The 16,213-nt window shown below is 50.4% G+C and overlaps 4 protein-coding genes across 4 annotated transcripts; 3 read left to right on the top strand and 1 right to left on the bottom strand.

The window, feature by feature from the left end:
• Nucleotides 1–368: 368 nt before the first annotated feature.
• On the top strand, nt 369–3,257 carry PV05_05515 (uncharacterized protein). The gene is made up of 2 exons (XM_013462028.1): nt 369–1,066; nt 1,117–3,257. The coding sequence occupies exons 1-2, from the start codon at nt 425–427 to the stop codon at nt 2,974–2,976; spliced, it is 2,502 nt and encodes an 833-aa protein (XP_013317482.1). The 5' UTR covers nt 369–424; the 3' UTR covers nt 2,977–3,257.
• A 229-nt stretch (nt 3,258–3,486) lies between these two features.
• Nucleotides 3,487–7,945, bottom strand: PV05_05514 (copper-translocating P-type ATPase). The gene is made up of 3 exons (XM_013462027.1): nt 7,331–7,945; nt 7,190–7,273; nt 3,487–7,140 (listed from the first exon to the last, which is right to left on the bottom strand). The coding sequence occupies exons 1-3, from the start codon at nt 7,425–7,427 to the stop codon at nt 3,746–3,748; spliced, it is 3,576 nt and encodes a 1,191-aa protein (XP_013317481.1). The 5' UTR covers nt 7,428–7,945; the 3' UTR covers nt 3,487–3,745.
• A 208-nt stretch (nt 7,946–8,153) lies between these two features.
• PV05_05513 (uncharacterized protein) lies at nt 8,154–11,864 on the top strand. The gene has a single exon (XM_013462026.1). The coding sequence runs from the start codon at nt 8,350–8,352 to the stop codon at nt 11,665–11,667; it is 3,318 nt and encodes a 1,105-aa protein (XP_013317480.1). The 5' UTR covers nt 8,154–8,349; the 3' UTR covers nt 11,668–11,864.
• A 1,328-nt stretch (nt 11,865–13,192) lies between these two features.
• On the top strand, nt 13,193–16,166 carry PV05_05512 (uncharacterized protein). The gene is made up of 3 exons (XM_013462025.1): nt 13,193–13,965; nt 14,014–15,937; nt 16,012–16,166. The coding sequence occupies exons 1-2, from the start codon at nt 13,336–13,338 to the stop codon at nt 15,079–15,081; spliced, it is 1,698 nt and encodes a 565-aa protein (XP_013317479.1). The 5' UTR covers nt 13,193–13,335; the 3' UTR covers nt 15,082–15,937; nt 16,012–16,166.
• The last annotated feature ends 47 nt before the right edge of the window (nt 16,167–16,213 follow it).

Raw genomic sequence — 16,213 nt, 5'->3', positions numbered from 1 at the left:
TTCTCCGTCATGCCTGTCTCGTCATCGATTATGTATTCCAATTCGGCCCGCGACTTCAGGAAAGACGCTCAAAAGGTTGGTTCCAACAGTCCAATTGTCGTAAGTCGTCACATGCGGAACAAACCTTGACGTTAATATCGTGGCGCCTGAGGATTGCGGTGATTGCCATACCGACTTTTGTGGTTCACCGTAGTAGGAGCACAATCTGCTGGAAGATCCGCAGCACGGAAGATTCGAGAAATGTCGACCTAAAAGAGGACAACGTTCTTTAGCAGGCGACATGGGCATGCGCACTCTTGTGTGCGACCCAGGGCGCGCTATACCTAAAATGAAAACCTTCGATTTCAAACTCGCACAGTATCCGTCCGCCTGAACTCACTAGGTATCAATCCCAATATCTTCAGTTTGTTCAGATCACGCCATCATGATTCGCGAACTTGTAGAATGGGCCCTCCTAGGCGCTACGGTGCTTGTCTTTATTATATTTCTCTTGAATACCCTGTGGGCATGGACTACCGAACATCTTTTCCTTACTACCACGATCCTCGTCGCTCCGGGGGTCAGCGTCTACTTCCTGGGCATTGATCGAGTTATATGGTACTACTGTCTTGCCCACTACTTGTCCGAGAGACAGAGCCACATCAGGAACGCGCTGAGCGATGTCTGCGATCAAAAGCACAATACGTTTCTCCGACGCCTAATTAGTAGTGACCAAACCGGCAGAAATAAGGACACTAGCAGTCAGCCGTCGGAACCGCCGAACAGCAATAGCGACAACGACGCAGAAGCATTCCCTTACGAACCACTCTCTGGCCCCGATATAAGATTGCTAAAACTCGTGAAGAGTTCTGGCAGTCTTTTATCTAACCTCTTTTTAAATTTCCAGCTGGTGCACGTCAGTATCAATGACGCCCAAGGCAATTACTGTGCCGTATCGTACTGTTGGGGAGACCAATCAAAGAGCCACACTATTTACGTCAATGATCAGCCTTTCAAAATCCGCTCCAATTTGGCTGACCTACTGCGCGATTTATGTCCCAAAGATAGGGAGGGTGCGCTTTACTGGGTAAATTGAGCTGCTCAACTTTAAATAATAGTCATCTGATCTCTTATTAGGTTGACGCAGTCTGCATAAATCAAGACGACCTGATAGAACGAGGCAGCCAAGTTTCACGAATGAAGCGGATCTTCGGCAGCGCGGGAAGCGTGAAAGCTTGGGTCGGCCAAGCACATCCATATGCCGGAGTCCTTTATCATTTCCTGGGTAATTTACAGTCATCCGCTCCGCGGGACCCGAAAGAGCTGGAGGCTGATATAGAGAGCCTCTATAATCGCTACTCATTCCATGAGGAAGAGCGACTTCGACTGGTCGAAGCAACAATGGCCTTCATTCAGAACCCCTATTGGTCTCGGGTATGGGTAGTCCAGGAATTTGCACTCAACTCCAACCTGAGTGTTCTCTGGGGAGGTCTCGAGTTCAGACATCAGCTACTCGCTTTATATCTCCGGTTCTTGCTCTGGCTCCTGGAAGGAAAGAACTCCAAGCAGCTTGGTCTTATAAGCGCCCCGATTGCCCTCACCTTCAAGAACTTGATGTTTATCAGAGACACTTACCAGAACCGATCTGAGATGTCGCTTATAAATCTTTTGATCCGCTCTAACCATTCGAAATGCACCGATAAGAAGGACAAAGTCTTTGGGTTTCTCAGCCTTGCAAGTGACGGAGAGCAATATATACCCGATCCAGATTACCGGGCTGATTTGGTCGATCTTCGATTCCATATGACTAAGAGGTGCATCTCTAGGTTTGAATCCCTCAACGTCATTTTACATGGTCCTCGTGATGGCTCCTTACCTTCCTGGTGTCCAGCTTTTTTCGACCTTGATACATCACCATTCCGAGATAGCCATTTCATCGGACCACCCATCGGACAAAAGCCAGGGTTGTTACCAAATCATGCCACTGTGGGAGGTTTGATAAGAGAACTCAAAACACCAGCGCGTCGTGTAGGAACGATAAGAAGCCTCGGGTGGACAATCTCGGACGGTAATACTGATGTATTTCCGACTTCTGATCAAACCGATAGACTCTCCAAGGCAGGTTTCATGGTGGTATGGTCTACGCTCTTGGACCTTCTCGATGACGTTCGTCAGCATATGTCTTCGCAGAACGAACAGCAACGGAATGTCCCCTCTTCCCAATTCCCAAATATTTCCGGACCCCTGATTCAGTCACCGCATCTAAGAAAAATATTGTCCAACTGGTTGAAGATGAAGGCCCGCCGGAGGGAGGATGAAGGGCACCGTCAGCAGCAATGGAAAGTCCCCTCTTCCCAATCCCCGAATATTGTCAGAGCATCCCGGTTCCGGTCACCTGATCCAAGAAAAGGGTTGTTCAACATAAAGGCCCGGCCAGAGGAGGAGAAAGGGCAGCACCGTCAGTCCCTGAAACAGGTCTATGCTTACGCTTTGGCGTCTTTATTCCACCAAAATGTTAACCCTGCCCATCCGGAGGCATCTCTCCTTGTCAAATGGGTCTACGTTAATCGCGAACTCATGATGGGTGGCTCAACACTCGGGTGTTATGCTGCTGAAATCAACTCTATCCGTGGCTATTTGACGCTAGTACGGGGTGTGAAAAGCGAGTTTTCGACAGTGGAACATAAGACTGTACAAAATCAACAAAGCGATCAGCGAACGGATGCATTTTTTGGAGCTCTCATGCACGCAATTGCGAAGGGTCTGCGTCTCGCATTGATAGTTGACGCTAAGACGAAGAAAGGGAGTTTTGGTTGGATGCATCCAAATGCTAGACTTGGGGACGAGGTCTTTCATATTCGGGGTTGCTCGAGTCCTGTTATCCTCCGAACCGTTGCCTCGACAAAATACAGGATTATCGGCGAGGCTATGGTCAGTGGGTTTAAGGATGTGGAGGGAGACAATTCCAGCGCATGGGAGTGGAAAACAATTGTGTAGCTCGACGTTATTCAACACTGAGAGAAGCGAATCCTCCAGCAATTCCTGCATATTCCAGTGCGACATTCGCCCCGGCGCCCAGTAGTATCTTCACAACCTTCTCATGGCCATGATCTGTCCTGGAATTGATTTGTCTGGGTGTATATGTACAGTACAGTGGTTCCCGAAACTGCCCTCCCCTTTGCTAACACATTGCAACTCTCCCGCCCCCCCAAAAGCTGAGGATAGAGCTGGGTCACGCTTTCCCAATCTGACATAGTTCGACTAACCTAACTACGAATCATCAACGAGTGGATTTTACTATGGTATTTCCAATACCGTACGGTCCTGGTAATAAATTAATAGCATAAGGTGTAGGTTTCGCAGCACTAAAGCGGAAAACCCTTAGTCACCTATAAGTGACCTTGAGCGAGTTTTGCCGCGGCGTTGAGATCTCTGAGTGTCATCTGTTCGAGTTTGATTATGAGGACGGGTATCCCCTTGGTTGGGTTTGGACCAGCCTTGCAGGCAGGACAGACAACGGGTTAGGCGAGGTTGAACACGTGCTGGTATGATATCTTGGTGGTTGGTCTCGCTATCATTTGACCATGATGCTTATGTCAGAGAGCGCTCGAGATCGAGGAAGACCAGAGGATGGCTCATGAGTTGCAATTATCAAATCCTTCCACAGCTTCCTATGGGATTCGCTTGCTTCGTCGCCTCTCAATCGTGGGAGGACGATATGACTTTATGCAGACACATTCACAAGCATCAGCCGAAATTCTCTACCTCAATACTCTCGCTTGAACCACCTTAGATGCAGCGCAATCAGGATGACAGGCACAACGCTGACAATCTCGCCCAATCCAGCATACTGTGGCGGAATCCGCGCGTTGACGAAGGCACCCGCGGCCAACAATATAGCGAACAAATTGTAGACAAATGACCAGGCGAAATTGAAGAAGATACGATGTAACGCCGCTTTCGACAGATCCAGTAGCACCAAAATCCCACCCAGGTATGGGCGCACAAGGACGACGTCGGCAGCAGTCTGCGCCACGTCGCTGCCACTGTTCATGTGCACGCCGATGTCAGCTTGAGCGAGCGCCACCGCGTCGTTAGTCCCGTCGCCGCAGAAGATCACAACTTTCTTCTCATCCGCCATCAGGTTCTTAAGATACACCTGCTTATCGCTAGGCGTGCATCTAGATCTCACATGGCTGGCCGGGATTCCCAGCTTAGCGGCAACAGCTTCGACGGCACCAGTATCATCACCGCTGACTATCGAGATAGCGATGTTGCGCTTTTGAAGCTCAGTAACGACGGAATGGGAGTCTGGGCGGAGGCAGTCGGAGAGGCCGAAGACAGCGATGAGTTGGTCGTTTATTGCTACGCCGAAGACTGTGAGACCTTTGGCAAGGAGATCTTGGACCTCTGGGAGAGTCTCGGCTGAGAGCCAGCGGGTATTGCCGCAGCGAACGTTCGCGCCGTCAAAAGTGCCTTCCACGCCTTTACCGGTGACTGATTTGGAGTCCCCAATCTTAGCAGCATCAACACCCTTTTCTTTGAGATAAGTTGATATTGCGGCGGAGACGGGGTGTTTGCTGTCGCAGGTCAAGCCGAGAGTGATGGATTCAACGAGGTCGTCCTTGTTGGAAAGATAGACTGCTTCTGCGACAGACATTTCACCTTGAGTAAGGGTGCCGGTCTTATCGAAGACGACGTGGGAGACATTGCGGGCAGTCTCGATGGCCATTGCTGACTTGAAGACAACACCATGCTTTGCTGCGACGCCTCCAGCTATGACAACGACCATGGGAACGGCAAGGCCGATTGCGCAAGGACAGGAGACGATGAGGACCGAGATCGCGTATGTGATGGCGTTCACCACTGCACGGCCGCTATTTTGATGTCGGACAGAGATGCCAATGGCAACCCAGATCGCGAAGGTTACGATTGTGAGGATCAGGATGACTGGAACAAAGTAGCTGGCGACAATGTCCACAAGTTCTTGGCTCTTCGGTTTAGAGAACTTGGCTTCGTCTACCATGGCCGCAATCGTGCTAATCGTGTTGTTGCCAGGGAGATGTGTCAGCCGGACAACGAGGACACCCGAGCCGTTGAGCGAGCCTGCGATAACGGTAGAGCCTGGGTGTTTTTCGACAGGCAGGGACTCGCCGGTCACCATAGACTCGTCGACCTCCGTCATGCCAGAGACAATCATACCGTCAGTTGTGATACGAGAGTCGGGCGTGACTTTGAACAAGTCGCCATACTGTAGAAGACGAGCATCGATCTCTCGATCACCACGGCCATCTGCGTCGCATAGCACGGCTGTTGCTGCCTGGAGAGACCTAATGGAGACCGACTCCACTGCCCTCTGTCTTGCAAACGCGCTGACCCAACGTCCAAGCATGATCAAGGTGACGAGCAAGGTGCTGGTTTCGAAGAACTCCCCGGTCGGCAGCGGACGACCAGCCACCTGATAGGCAAACGAGACGACGGAGAAAATATACGCAGTTGAAGTGCTGAGGACGATGAGCAAGTCCATCTCAATAACATGAGTGAAGATGAGAGCTCTCAACGCGCTGGGGTAGAATGGCCCCGCGATGGCAACCTGCACAATGGTGGCCAGAACCAGTGAGGCGCTGCCGTAGACGATGGGTCGGGGAGGGAGTGAAGCCCAGGCCAGCACAAGGACAGGAATGGTGAGAATGGAGGAGAGCAGAGTAATCCAAGCAGTATGTCGAACGTGTCTTTTTCCGCTCTCAAGTTCCGAGGACCCTCGAGGATCGGCGAGTGTCAAAGGCTTGTTGAAACTCTTCTCGAGAAGTGTTCTTACTCCAATGACTTTGGCGTCGTATTTAATGCGTACGATGCGCTTGTCGGCAGCAATCATTTGAGTGACCCCGTCTGGATATTTGCGTTCAACAAAAGCCTTTGCATCATCGACAACAACGTCAACTTCTTGTCCTTCGTTGTTGAGTCGTTGACAGGCGAAGCCAGTGTTCCTTTCGACAGCCTTGATTACCTCGGCGACCGGACCGGCCTTTTCGTCAAGGTCGAACTCGGCTTGTGACAGCACCAGACTGGTACGAAGATTGCAAACTCCAGGAATATCGTGTAGAGATCTGAAAAGTTTAGTCTCACAGCCAACGCATGTAAGTCCCTGTACGTCCAGGACAACGTGCTCAACGGCCAAAGAGCCCTTCTCAATGTCGATATGATCTGTCACCTTTTCATCGTGTTTGGCAAATGAAATCTCTTCTCCGGAGCCGGAGCCAGAGCCAGAGCCAACACAACAGGCATCCTTTGAACATCCATCCTGGTTGGAACTGCCAGAACCGGGGCAAGAAGCGTTAGTTGCTTTCATGCCAGTAATCCCTTTGTCGGCTCCAGTCCCGCAAGACTCAGTAGGGGATGGTACAATCTTAGAGGTTTCGACGCCGCAGCAGCCGTCTTCCTTCGCAGTGGAACATCCAATTTTCTCTGAACCGCAGCAGTTGTCTCTTGTAACCCCAGAATGATTGTCTTCCTCGGTAACCAAGCAGCAACTTCTGTTTTGCTTCGCAGCGGAGGGGACCTTGAGCCCGCAGCAGTTGATGTCCTCAGAGGCACCGCAGTTATCCCTTGTCGCAACGTAGCAGCTAGACTTCTTCTCGGTATCGCCACACTTATCGTCGTTTGTCCCAATGCGGCTGCATTTCTGCTCGGCACCGCCACAATCAGCTTTGCTTGCACCGGAGTAGGCACCATGTCCCTTCGTGCTACAAGAATTGCCCTTCTCCTCAACACCGTAGCTATCATCTTTCTTCACAGTTGAACATCCCAATGTCTTCTTGGAACCACAGCGTTCGCCTTTCTTCGAAGAGCTCTCGACAGTTTCGCCTCCACAGGATCCCTTCTTGATACAATCGCTCCCATTCACAGTCGTATTTAGAATCGACGACGAGCTCGTCTTCCTGGCAACAGCCGTTGTGCTCCAAGTCTGCACGGGCCTACCCACTTTGCAACACGGTTCGAGGTTGCGCGTTATAAGCGCTTTGCAAATGCAACCCACTTGCTTGAGGGTGGTAGCGAATTGTTCACGGGCGCTGCGGGAATGGGTGCCACATGCCCCTTGCTTGCGCTTGCGAGTTTGAGGGGAAGGGACGGAGGACTCGGGCTCGTCGGGAGATGTTACTACTTAACAAATTAGCACTACTCAATTAAAGCATTGCAAGGGGTTAAATACTTTTGTCACGGCTAGAGCTTTTTGTCTCAACTGCGCCGCATTCCAAGGTACATTGCCGACGTGCCACGGTCTCGAGGCAACTCTCTGTAATTGAAGATTCATTCAATACAAGATTCATTCTAGGTTGGAGGCAGAACTTACCATCGCAACAAGGCCCAGCATCTGGGCGGTGCTCCCAAGTGACCCCATCAGGGTGGCAGGCAATGCACGGGGCGAGAGAGGTTCGAGAGGATTCCATAAAGTCGAGATGACCGAATAACGAAGGTCGAATGAGTTGTTGACGCGAGATGCAATAAGAAACGGCCGGCAGCAGAGTCAGAAAGTGGCTTTTGGATAAAACTGAAGCAGTGCCCGTTGCTTGCTGGGATTTTCAACTCCTCTCAGGCGGAGTCCGAGCGATGAAATGGATCAGTCAGGCCCAGCAGTCTGTCATTGAGAATGTAGCCTTCGTTAGTCCGTCTGCGAGTGGCATTAGCTTCTTCAGAGCTTGCACGAGTTCCAGGGGAGGAACCGATTTTGGGGAACCTTGGACCCAGCAAAAAGCAAACGGAGCCAACTCGCCAAGACTGCGTAAGATGGCTTGGACATGCACAAGTGGACAGCTGGCGTTTGCCTGTGTCTGGGGCGGCAAGAGCGTAAAGCCACGCTGCAGCTAGTGGAGGACTTCTGTGGCGATCGCATTCCTTGTCTTTTACACGCCATCGTCCTAGGGTCTGTCGGCTGTTCTTCAATATGTGCGGAAGTACCCAATAGGGGTATTCTGGTGCACGAGACGCATTGCAGACACTGACTATTTTGCAAGTTAAAATTACTTTTTTGAGTAGGGTTGAGTAGGGTTGAGCAGTTCGAGCAAGTTTGAGTTGAGCGGGGTTGAGCAGCGTTGAGCATGTTTGAGCACATAAACATCAAAGCAGCCACCTCCGTTCACCGGCCAAAATCCGCCCAGTCACGTAATGTAGGGTGGCGCAGACTTAGCAAACCTATGTAAGATCAATCGTACCTATTTCTAATATGCGTCTGCAGCAGTTATTGTTGATTCATTGCCCTCTGGGACAACTCAGTGCAGTGATCACTAACCGTTCACCATCTAGCAACCAGCATCTAGTTGCCAGCAAAACATTTCGAGCATCGATCAAGTCATTGATGATTGTTTCAGACGAATGGCACTCCATCCACTTCACCCGCCGCCAGCAGGCCATGTCACGACGACTGTTCTGATAAACAACGTCCACTGTGCCTCCTGCCTCACCTACATCCAGGAGGTCCTCAGTACATTACAGCCAGCGCCGTTAACGATTACCGCGAACTATATATCACACGAGGTGACGATAGTCCACTTTCCCGACCACTCCGCAACTGACATAGCTCGAGCTTTATCAGACGCAGCATTCGAAGTGCAGAGTGTGCAGACCGAAGATGAATCTGGCCATGTCATCTACGAGCAAGATTTAGTCCAGACCCATCAAGAATGGTTGGAGCAGGCTGCTCAGATGCTGAGCGAACAAGCATCAACTCTGTCGCGGCACCAGACGGCAGGACATCATGAATCACGAGACGATGCCGGCTACCAATTTGATGAGAAGCATTTAGACCACTGTGTTCTTTGTCAAAAGGCGAACGAAAAAGCCGAGACATCTCAGGATGTTATCGTGACCATCCCTGAGGCGAAAAAGTTTACAGCCACTCTCAGTATCACTGGGATGACTTGCGCGGCATGCATCCTCTCCATTAATGAAGGGGTGCAGGGACTCCAATTCTTGACGGATGTCAGCGTCAGTTTACTTACCAATAGCGCAACTGTCGCCTTTACCGGCCCGAAGGACAACATCGATCAGATTGTGGAGAGAATTGAAGACAGAGGATACGACTGCCAAATCGAGAGCATCGTTGAAGTTGGACAACCACAGCAAACAAAAGAGCTAGTGGAAAGGACAATCATGATTAGAATAGCAGGCATGTTCTGCGATCAATGCCCACGACGGGTTATTGAAGCTTTATCATCACCGTTTCAGGGACGACTTGCTATTGACAAACCGCCGTCGTACGATGACCCCATCATCATGATGACATATCGTCCCCAACCCGGCATCATTACTATCAGAAGTATCCTTGCTACTATACATGGCGTCAGCGACCAACTCAGAGCCACAATATACCATCCTCCAACGATCGAAGAGCGCTCTCGAACTATGCAGCTCCGCGAACGCCGTCGTCTACTCCTGCGGCTTCTCCTTAGCTTCATCGTCGCCATTCCAACCTTCCTTATCAGTGTGGTCTGGATGAGCCTTGTTCCCTCGACCAACCGCGTACGAATATTCTTCCAACAAAATATGTGGACTGGTGCCGACACTCGTGCCGAGTGGGCGCTTTTCTTCCTTGCGACGCCTGTGATGTTCATCGCTGCCGACGTCTTCCACACAAGGGCAATCAAGGAGATCCGAGCACTGTGGAGCCGGAATAGCAAAGTCCCAGTTCTTCGAAGATTTTACCGTTTTGGAAGCATGAATCTGCTCATGTCCGCTGGAACGTCGGTGGCGTACTTCCCTTCGATCGCCGTACTTGCTCTAGAAGCGCAAAAAACGGGGCAACACAACAGGCGACTATCGACATACTTCGACACGGTTGTGTTCTTGACGATGTTCATTCTCGCTGGGCGCTACTTAGAAGCGTACAGTAAATCCAAGGCCGGTGATGCTGTCACGATGCTCGGAAAGCTCCGGCCAACCGAAGCTCTGCTCGTGACATCTAATCCAGAATCGGAAGATAGTGAGCTATCTCTTCCGATAACCAATGGCGAGAGAATCAATGTCGATGTTCTTGAAGTCGGAGATGTTGTCCGAGTACTTTATGGTGTATCTCCACCAGCCGATGGCACAATCGTCCTAGGCGATTCCACCTTCGATGAGAGCTCTTTAACCGGAGAGTCTCGGCCTATTACCAAGAATACTGGCGATCAAGTCTTTGCTGGAACAATCAACACCGGTAAACCGATTAATGTCCGAGTCACTGAAGTCTCAGGCGCATCTATACTTGACCAAATCGTCAAAGTCGTTCGTGAAGGGCAGGCAAAAAGAGCGCCAGTGGAGAGAGTGGCCGATATCTTGACGGGATACTTCGTTCCAGTTATTACCCTCATTGCCGTATCAACATTTGTTATCTGGTTTGGACTAGGTCAGGGCGGGGCACTCCCGGAGAGCTGGCTTGATGTCGACACAGGTGGCTGGGCATTCTGGGCACTACAGTTTGCGATTGCAGTCTTTGTCGGCGCGTGCCCCTGTGGCATTGCCCTTGCAGCCCCAACAGCTTTATTCGTGGGCTCTGGACTAGCGGCGCAACACGGAATATTGGTTAAAGGTGGCGGAGAAGCGTTTCAAGAAGCGTCTGATCTGGACGTGGTTGTCTTTGACAAAACCGGCACGCTCACCGAGGGCGGAAACCCGACTGTGACAAACCATGATATCATGGCTTCTGGTGAGGAGGAGACGAAGGCCATCTGGGCAATCGCACAAGCACTGGAGGAGTCTTCAAGTCACCCCATAGCAAAAGCAATTGCTGCGCTCTGCGGAGGACAAAGCCGCACTGCCATCGCCGACTCTGCCATTGAAGAACTGCCTGGTCGCGGTCTCAAAGGCACATTTACCATCCATACATCCGCCAATGACACCCGGTACGAGGCTGCCATCGGCAGTGAAACTTTCGTCTCCTCCCTTGGCACTCCTATAACTACAGATCAGTCCAACATTATGGCGACATGGAAATCCGCTGGGAAAAGCGTCGCGCTTCTGGCTTTGCGTCCATTGTCCCTCTCAGACAGGGACGAAACCACTTTTAAACTTGTTGCACAGTTTGCAACCACAGATTCTCTCCGTCCTGAAGCTGTTTCCGTCCTTTCTGCTCTACGTGAGCAAGGGTTAAGCATCTGGATGATCTCAGGCGACAATGCCATGACCGCTATTGCAGTTGGGCATCAGCTAGGTATCCCGGCGACCAATATCATAGCCGGTGTTCTCCCTTCGGAAAAGGCGGAGCGGATCCGTTGGCTACAAAATTCCGCCCCTAGACGCAACGGCAAGGCGGGAAGAGCAATGGTGGCTATGGTTGGGGATGGCATCAATGACTCTCCAGCACTCACTGCCGCGGACGCCGGAATTGCCGTCGGCTCTGGCTCAGATGTTGCTATATCAAGTGCCAAATTCGTGCTAGTGTCCTCAAACCTGCACTCGTTGTTGACTCTTATCACACTCTCCCGCACGGTTTTCCGGAGAGTCAAGTTCAACTTTGCGTGGGCATTGGTGTACAACGTGGCCTTGGTGCCAATTGCGGCAGGAGTGATTTATCCGGCACCCGGACACCCGAAGTTGAACCCGGTGTGGGCGAGTCTGGCCATGGCGTTGAGCTCGCTGAGCGTCGTATCCTCGAGTCTGGTTATGAGGACAGGAATTCCTATCATTGGGTTTAGAGCATCCAGGAAGACATAGTGGAGATAGAGCCCAGCAGGACTTTCAAATCCAGTCAGGCAGAGATCGCAGCTGGAGAAGACTTGTGATATTTACCTCAGGATGATTATTATCGCTTGTAGAGGGTATATAAACGAGAGGAGAATATATCTAGCACAAGGGCTGCAGTAACCCATGACATCTTAAACGGCCGAAGGCATTCAGCCAAAGTGATATTTAGATAGCTAGGTGTGAGGCGTTGCCTCGAGCGTAACCTAAGACGAAAGGAGACATCTGTTGAGACAAACATCACCCAGAGGCCGGAAATCCAGCTACAAAACGTTGTTCGGAGTATTCTGTCATCCTACGTGCCAGAGGTGTGGAAATTTTAGGCAAAAACAGCATGGATGGCATTTCCAGTGTCCTGTTAATATGTACATGGATATATTTCGATTAATAGATTTCACCCTGATTGCGGACTGGGAGATGTGTGGAATAAAAGTATGTCCATGCCCAGGGCATTTCCGGGATGCACGTTACAAGGTCGCTTTGTATTACCAGGACCGTACGGTATTGGAAATACCATAGTAAAATCCACTCGTTGATGATTCGTAGTTAGGTTAGTCGAACTATGTCAGATTGGGAAAGCGTGACCCAGCTCTATCCTCAGCTTTTGGGGGGCGGGAGAGTTGCAATGTGTTAGCAAAGGGGAGGGCAGTTTCGGGAACCACTGTATGTCAAAAGCCTCTCCCGGAGGGTTTCATTTTTCACCTCGGATTTCAAGACGTGGAATATGTACGGGCAAGCTTATAAGGTAAATAGCAACTCGCACTAGCGGCTTAATGATCGACCGGGATTTTGGCGCAACACCTGCCTCAGGACTTGGTGTCCCAACCTCCTAAAGCAGCGCTACCACGTTATGATGCATACTCCCGTCTAAAACGTATCATCTTTCAAGGCTTCCGCGCGTCTCCCAGTCTCGTTCGGTTTACGCCCCACTTTCGTTGATGACCGTTTCTCCGACCACCTCCTAGTTTGTAATATGTTTCCCAGCCACTGAATCCACTCGGTACAAGTACACTGCCTTTATCGGGGACTGACTTTCCATGCTTTCCGCAACCAATGAACCCAAGTCCGTAGATCATATCTGCCAATGCATTGGCAAGTGAACCAAACCCCACCAGAAACCTACACATGCTGCAGCTCCTGCAGAAAGGTCATCCACCGACTGTCTACAATATCACACCGCAAGAATTGTAAACCCCAGCGACTACTGGTAATTCGGACATTAGATCCTGTCACTTAGTCGAATCTCGTACTGTAGTGCCAGTCCGGCTCTCGCCAAGCTCCAATCCGACCTGTGTCAAACTTGTGTCCAGGGATTTCTACACACCAGATGCACGCCCAGGCCTTCTGTCCCTGGATTTGCAGCTGCTTACGTTGACTGCTGACGTCCTATTCGCAGGCAGACCATGCTCGTTCTTGGTGAGCAAGGGTAGGCGGTGGCTCAGATTGAAAAACGGCCTTCTCAAAACCCAATCAGCCGTCATCTTCCCCCGCTCCAAGAATGAGTTCGGGAGAATCCGCGTCTGACCTTGGTTTCGAATGAATCTGGGCACTCCGAGACTCATATAACTCTACCTATTCTGTACTGTCTATTGACCTATACTCTCAATTGACCCTACTACTTTTCTATCAACCTTATTCACCATGAATTACCCTTCCAGGTCAGACGATACATCGGCTCATCCTGATTGGAATCAGAGCCCACATCATTTGAGCTCGGATCTTACCACCAAGGCTGACCTCAATGGCATTGTCAATCTGAGAGAACAACCATCAGATCTATCAAGTCTCGGAATCAATCATGAAGAAGAAGAAGAAAAATGGGTGAACCCTGTCGACCAGGCAGAAGATCAATCAGCCGCAAAAGGAGTCAGTGGTGTCAAACTCGATCCTATGACAGCCTCTCCAGATCAACGACCTTCACGAAAATTCATGAATTTACGATCATCAAAGACTTTTTTCTTCAAGGCACGCGACGTCCTAGTCAAGTACTGTGGATTCATTGGGCCTGGCTTCCTCATCGCCGTTGCCTATATCGACCCAGGAAATTATGCCACTGACGTCGAAGCTGGTGCCGCCACACGCTACAAGCACCTGTTTATTATCTTGATGTCCAACTTGTTTGCTATTTTCTTGCAGTCCTTGTGCATCAAATTGGGCACCGTTACGGGGTTGAATTTGGCTGAAAATTGCCGAAAACATCTACCAAAATGGCTTACCATTACTTTGTACATCTTTGCCGAATCCGCCATCATTGCTACGGATATCGCAGAGGTAAGTCTGAGTACAGAATTATCTCCTGTTCATACTAATTGATACCAGGTTGTTGGTTCAGCAATTGCACTGAATCTCTTGCTTCATATACCCCTCGTTGCTGGGTGTGCAATCACTCTCGTCGATGTCCTTGTTCTCTTACTCTTTTATCGCCCTGATGGCTCCATGACTAAGTTGAGATTGTTCGAATACTTCGTTATGGCCTTGGTGCTCGGCGTCGTGATCTGCTTTTGCATTCAACTATCATACATTCAGGACGCCTCAGTCGGCGAAGTATTCAAAGGTTATCTTCCATCCTCAGCCATCATCAAAGACAACGGGATTTACTTGTCTTGCGGTATCATTGGTGCAACCGTGATGCCACATTCGATATTCTTAGGGTCAGGGATCGTTCAGCCAAGGTTGAAGCACTTTGATGTCCAGAATGGTCATTTGGCCGTCGATAATTCTGATGACGAAGAGGCAAAGTACCTACCATCGATCTATGCCATTCGAGCCTGCATGAAATATTCCATTGTGGAATTGGGCACCTCATTGTTCACCTTCGCACTATTCGTCAACTCAGCCATCTTGATTGTTTCCGGAGCCTCTCTCTACCCCAAAACAGAAGCAACCGAGGCAGATCTTTTCGGTATTCACGATCTACTCTCCCAAAGTCTCTCCAAAGCAGCTGGCACGCTTTTCGCCCTTGCTCTACTCCTTTCGGGGACTTCCGCCGGTATAGTCTGCACAATGGCAGGACAGATGGTTTCAGAGGGAATGCTTAATTGGACCGTGAAGCCATGGATAAGGAGATTGATCACCCGCTCTATCAGCATTGTTCCCAGCATCATCATAGCTGGGGCAGTCGGCAAAAACGGCTTGAACAGGACACTTACGGCAACTCAGGTCGTCTTGAGCGTCATCCTTCCTTTCGTGACGGCACCACTTGTGTATTTCACATGCCGCAGCAGTATCATGACCGTTCGGGTTGATTTTCAGGGGAGGCGAGGTGAAGGAGAAGCCGTCAACATGCGTAATAGTTGGTTTACAACGGCGCTGGCGGTAGCCATCTGGCTTGTCCTGGTGGTGATGAACGTGGCATTGTTGGTGTTGGTTGGTCTAGGCAAAGTGTGATTGGATGAACTTTTCGATCAGGATGATTGGGTCTTTTAGACTGGATGGCGAGGCTGGTCGGTTACCCAACATATACGTAGAAGGCAGATAATAGTCACACCCGGGGGAGGCAAGATAGATTAAGTAGTAGTTGCAGTTGGAGATTTCGCACTTTCTTGATTGGATGCCATTTGAGCTTAATTGAGAGCGAATTGGTTCAGTGGTTGGCTGATGAGAAGAGTGGGTTGGTGGGTTGAGACGCGTGGAACTCATGGCTTAATGAAGCTGAACCTTGCATGGGGAGGAACCCGATTCGATCAGATCATTCAATATGAGTTCTCCTGTATGCCAAAGACGAACAGCCATGCGGACGGCCCTGAGGCCACTCGGACACTACAGTACCATTACTCGACGCAGAATGAATTCCATCAAGCTAAAGGTCAAGCCGAGTGGGGGTAGCACTCATGTGGTAAGGTTGGGCGGTGACGTGTGCGGTCTGATACGACCCGCTGCGCCTCCTCACCGGCACCTCTTTTCAGCTCTAAAGATGCCACTTCACTTCGATCTTCAACTCCTCCCGCTTGAACTATTTCTAACCAAATTCTAGGCAGACCTGTTACCATTCCCACTCAGTATATTCATCAAGGCCGTTCCATCATGTCAGACCTGTTGAGCAAGCTGACCGATCAGCTTTCAAACCAAAAGAACTCACAAGGCGGACAGCAATCCTCATCTTCCGGCATCTTGCATAAAATTAATGATGCCGTGACCGGCCAGAAGCACCCCCAGGACTATCAGACTCAGACAAATACAAACTTTTCCGGTCCTGGATTCGGTGGCATGGGCGGTGGGGCGTATCAGCAAGCTGGCCATTCAGGTATGTTAAGGCCTTGGCCTCAAGCAACCCATTTTCATCTAGGGAGTCGGCTGATTGCAATCCCATTCTATTAGGTCAAAGTGGAAATCCGAGCCAACATGGCAAAATGGGAGGTTATGGCGGCGACGGTGCTGGCCATCAGAATTATGGAGACCAAGGACATGGGCAAAATCAAGGATACGGTGGTTATGGACAAGAAGGGCACGGCGGTTACGGACAGGAAGGCCGCGGTGGTTACAGAGGACAAGAAGGCCACGGTGGTTATGGACAAGAAGG

Source organism: Exophiala xenobiotica, assembly GCF_000835505.1.
Source record: "Exophiala xenobiotica strain CBS 118157 unplaced genomic scaffold supercont1.3, whole genome shotgun sequence".
In the NCBI taxonomy this organism is placed as follows: domain Eukaryota; kingdom Fungi; phylum Ascomycota; class Eurotiomycetes; order Chaetothyriales; family Herpotrichiellaceae; genus Exophiala; species Exophiala xenobiotica.
The sequence above is the reverse complement of the archived record's forward strand: the minus strand, read 5'-3'. Positions and strand labels throughout refer to the sequence as shown.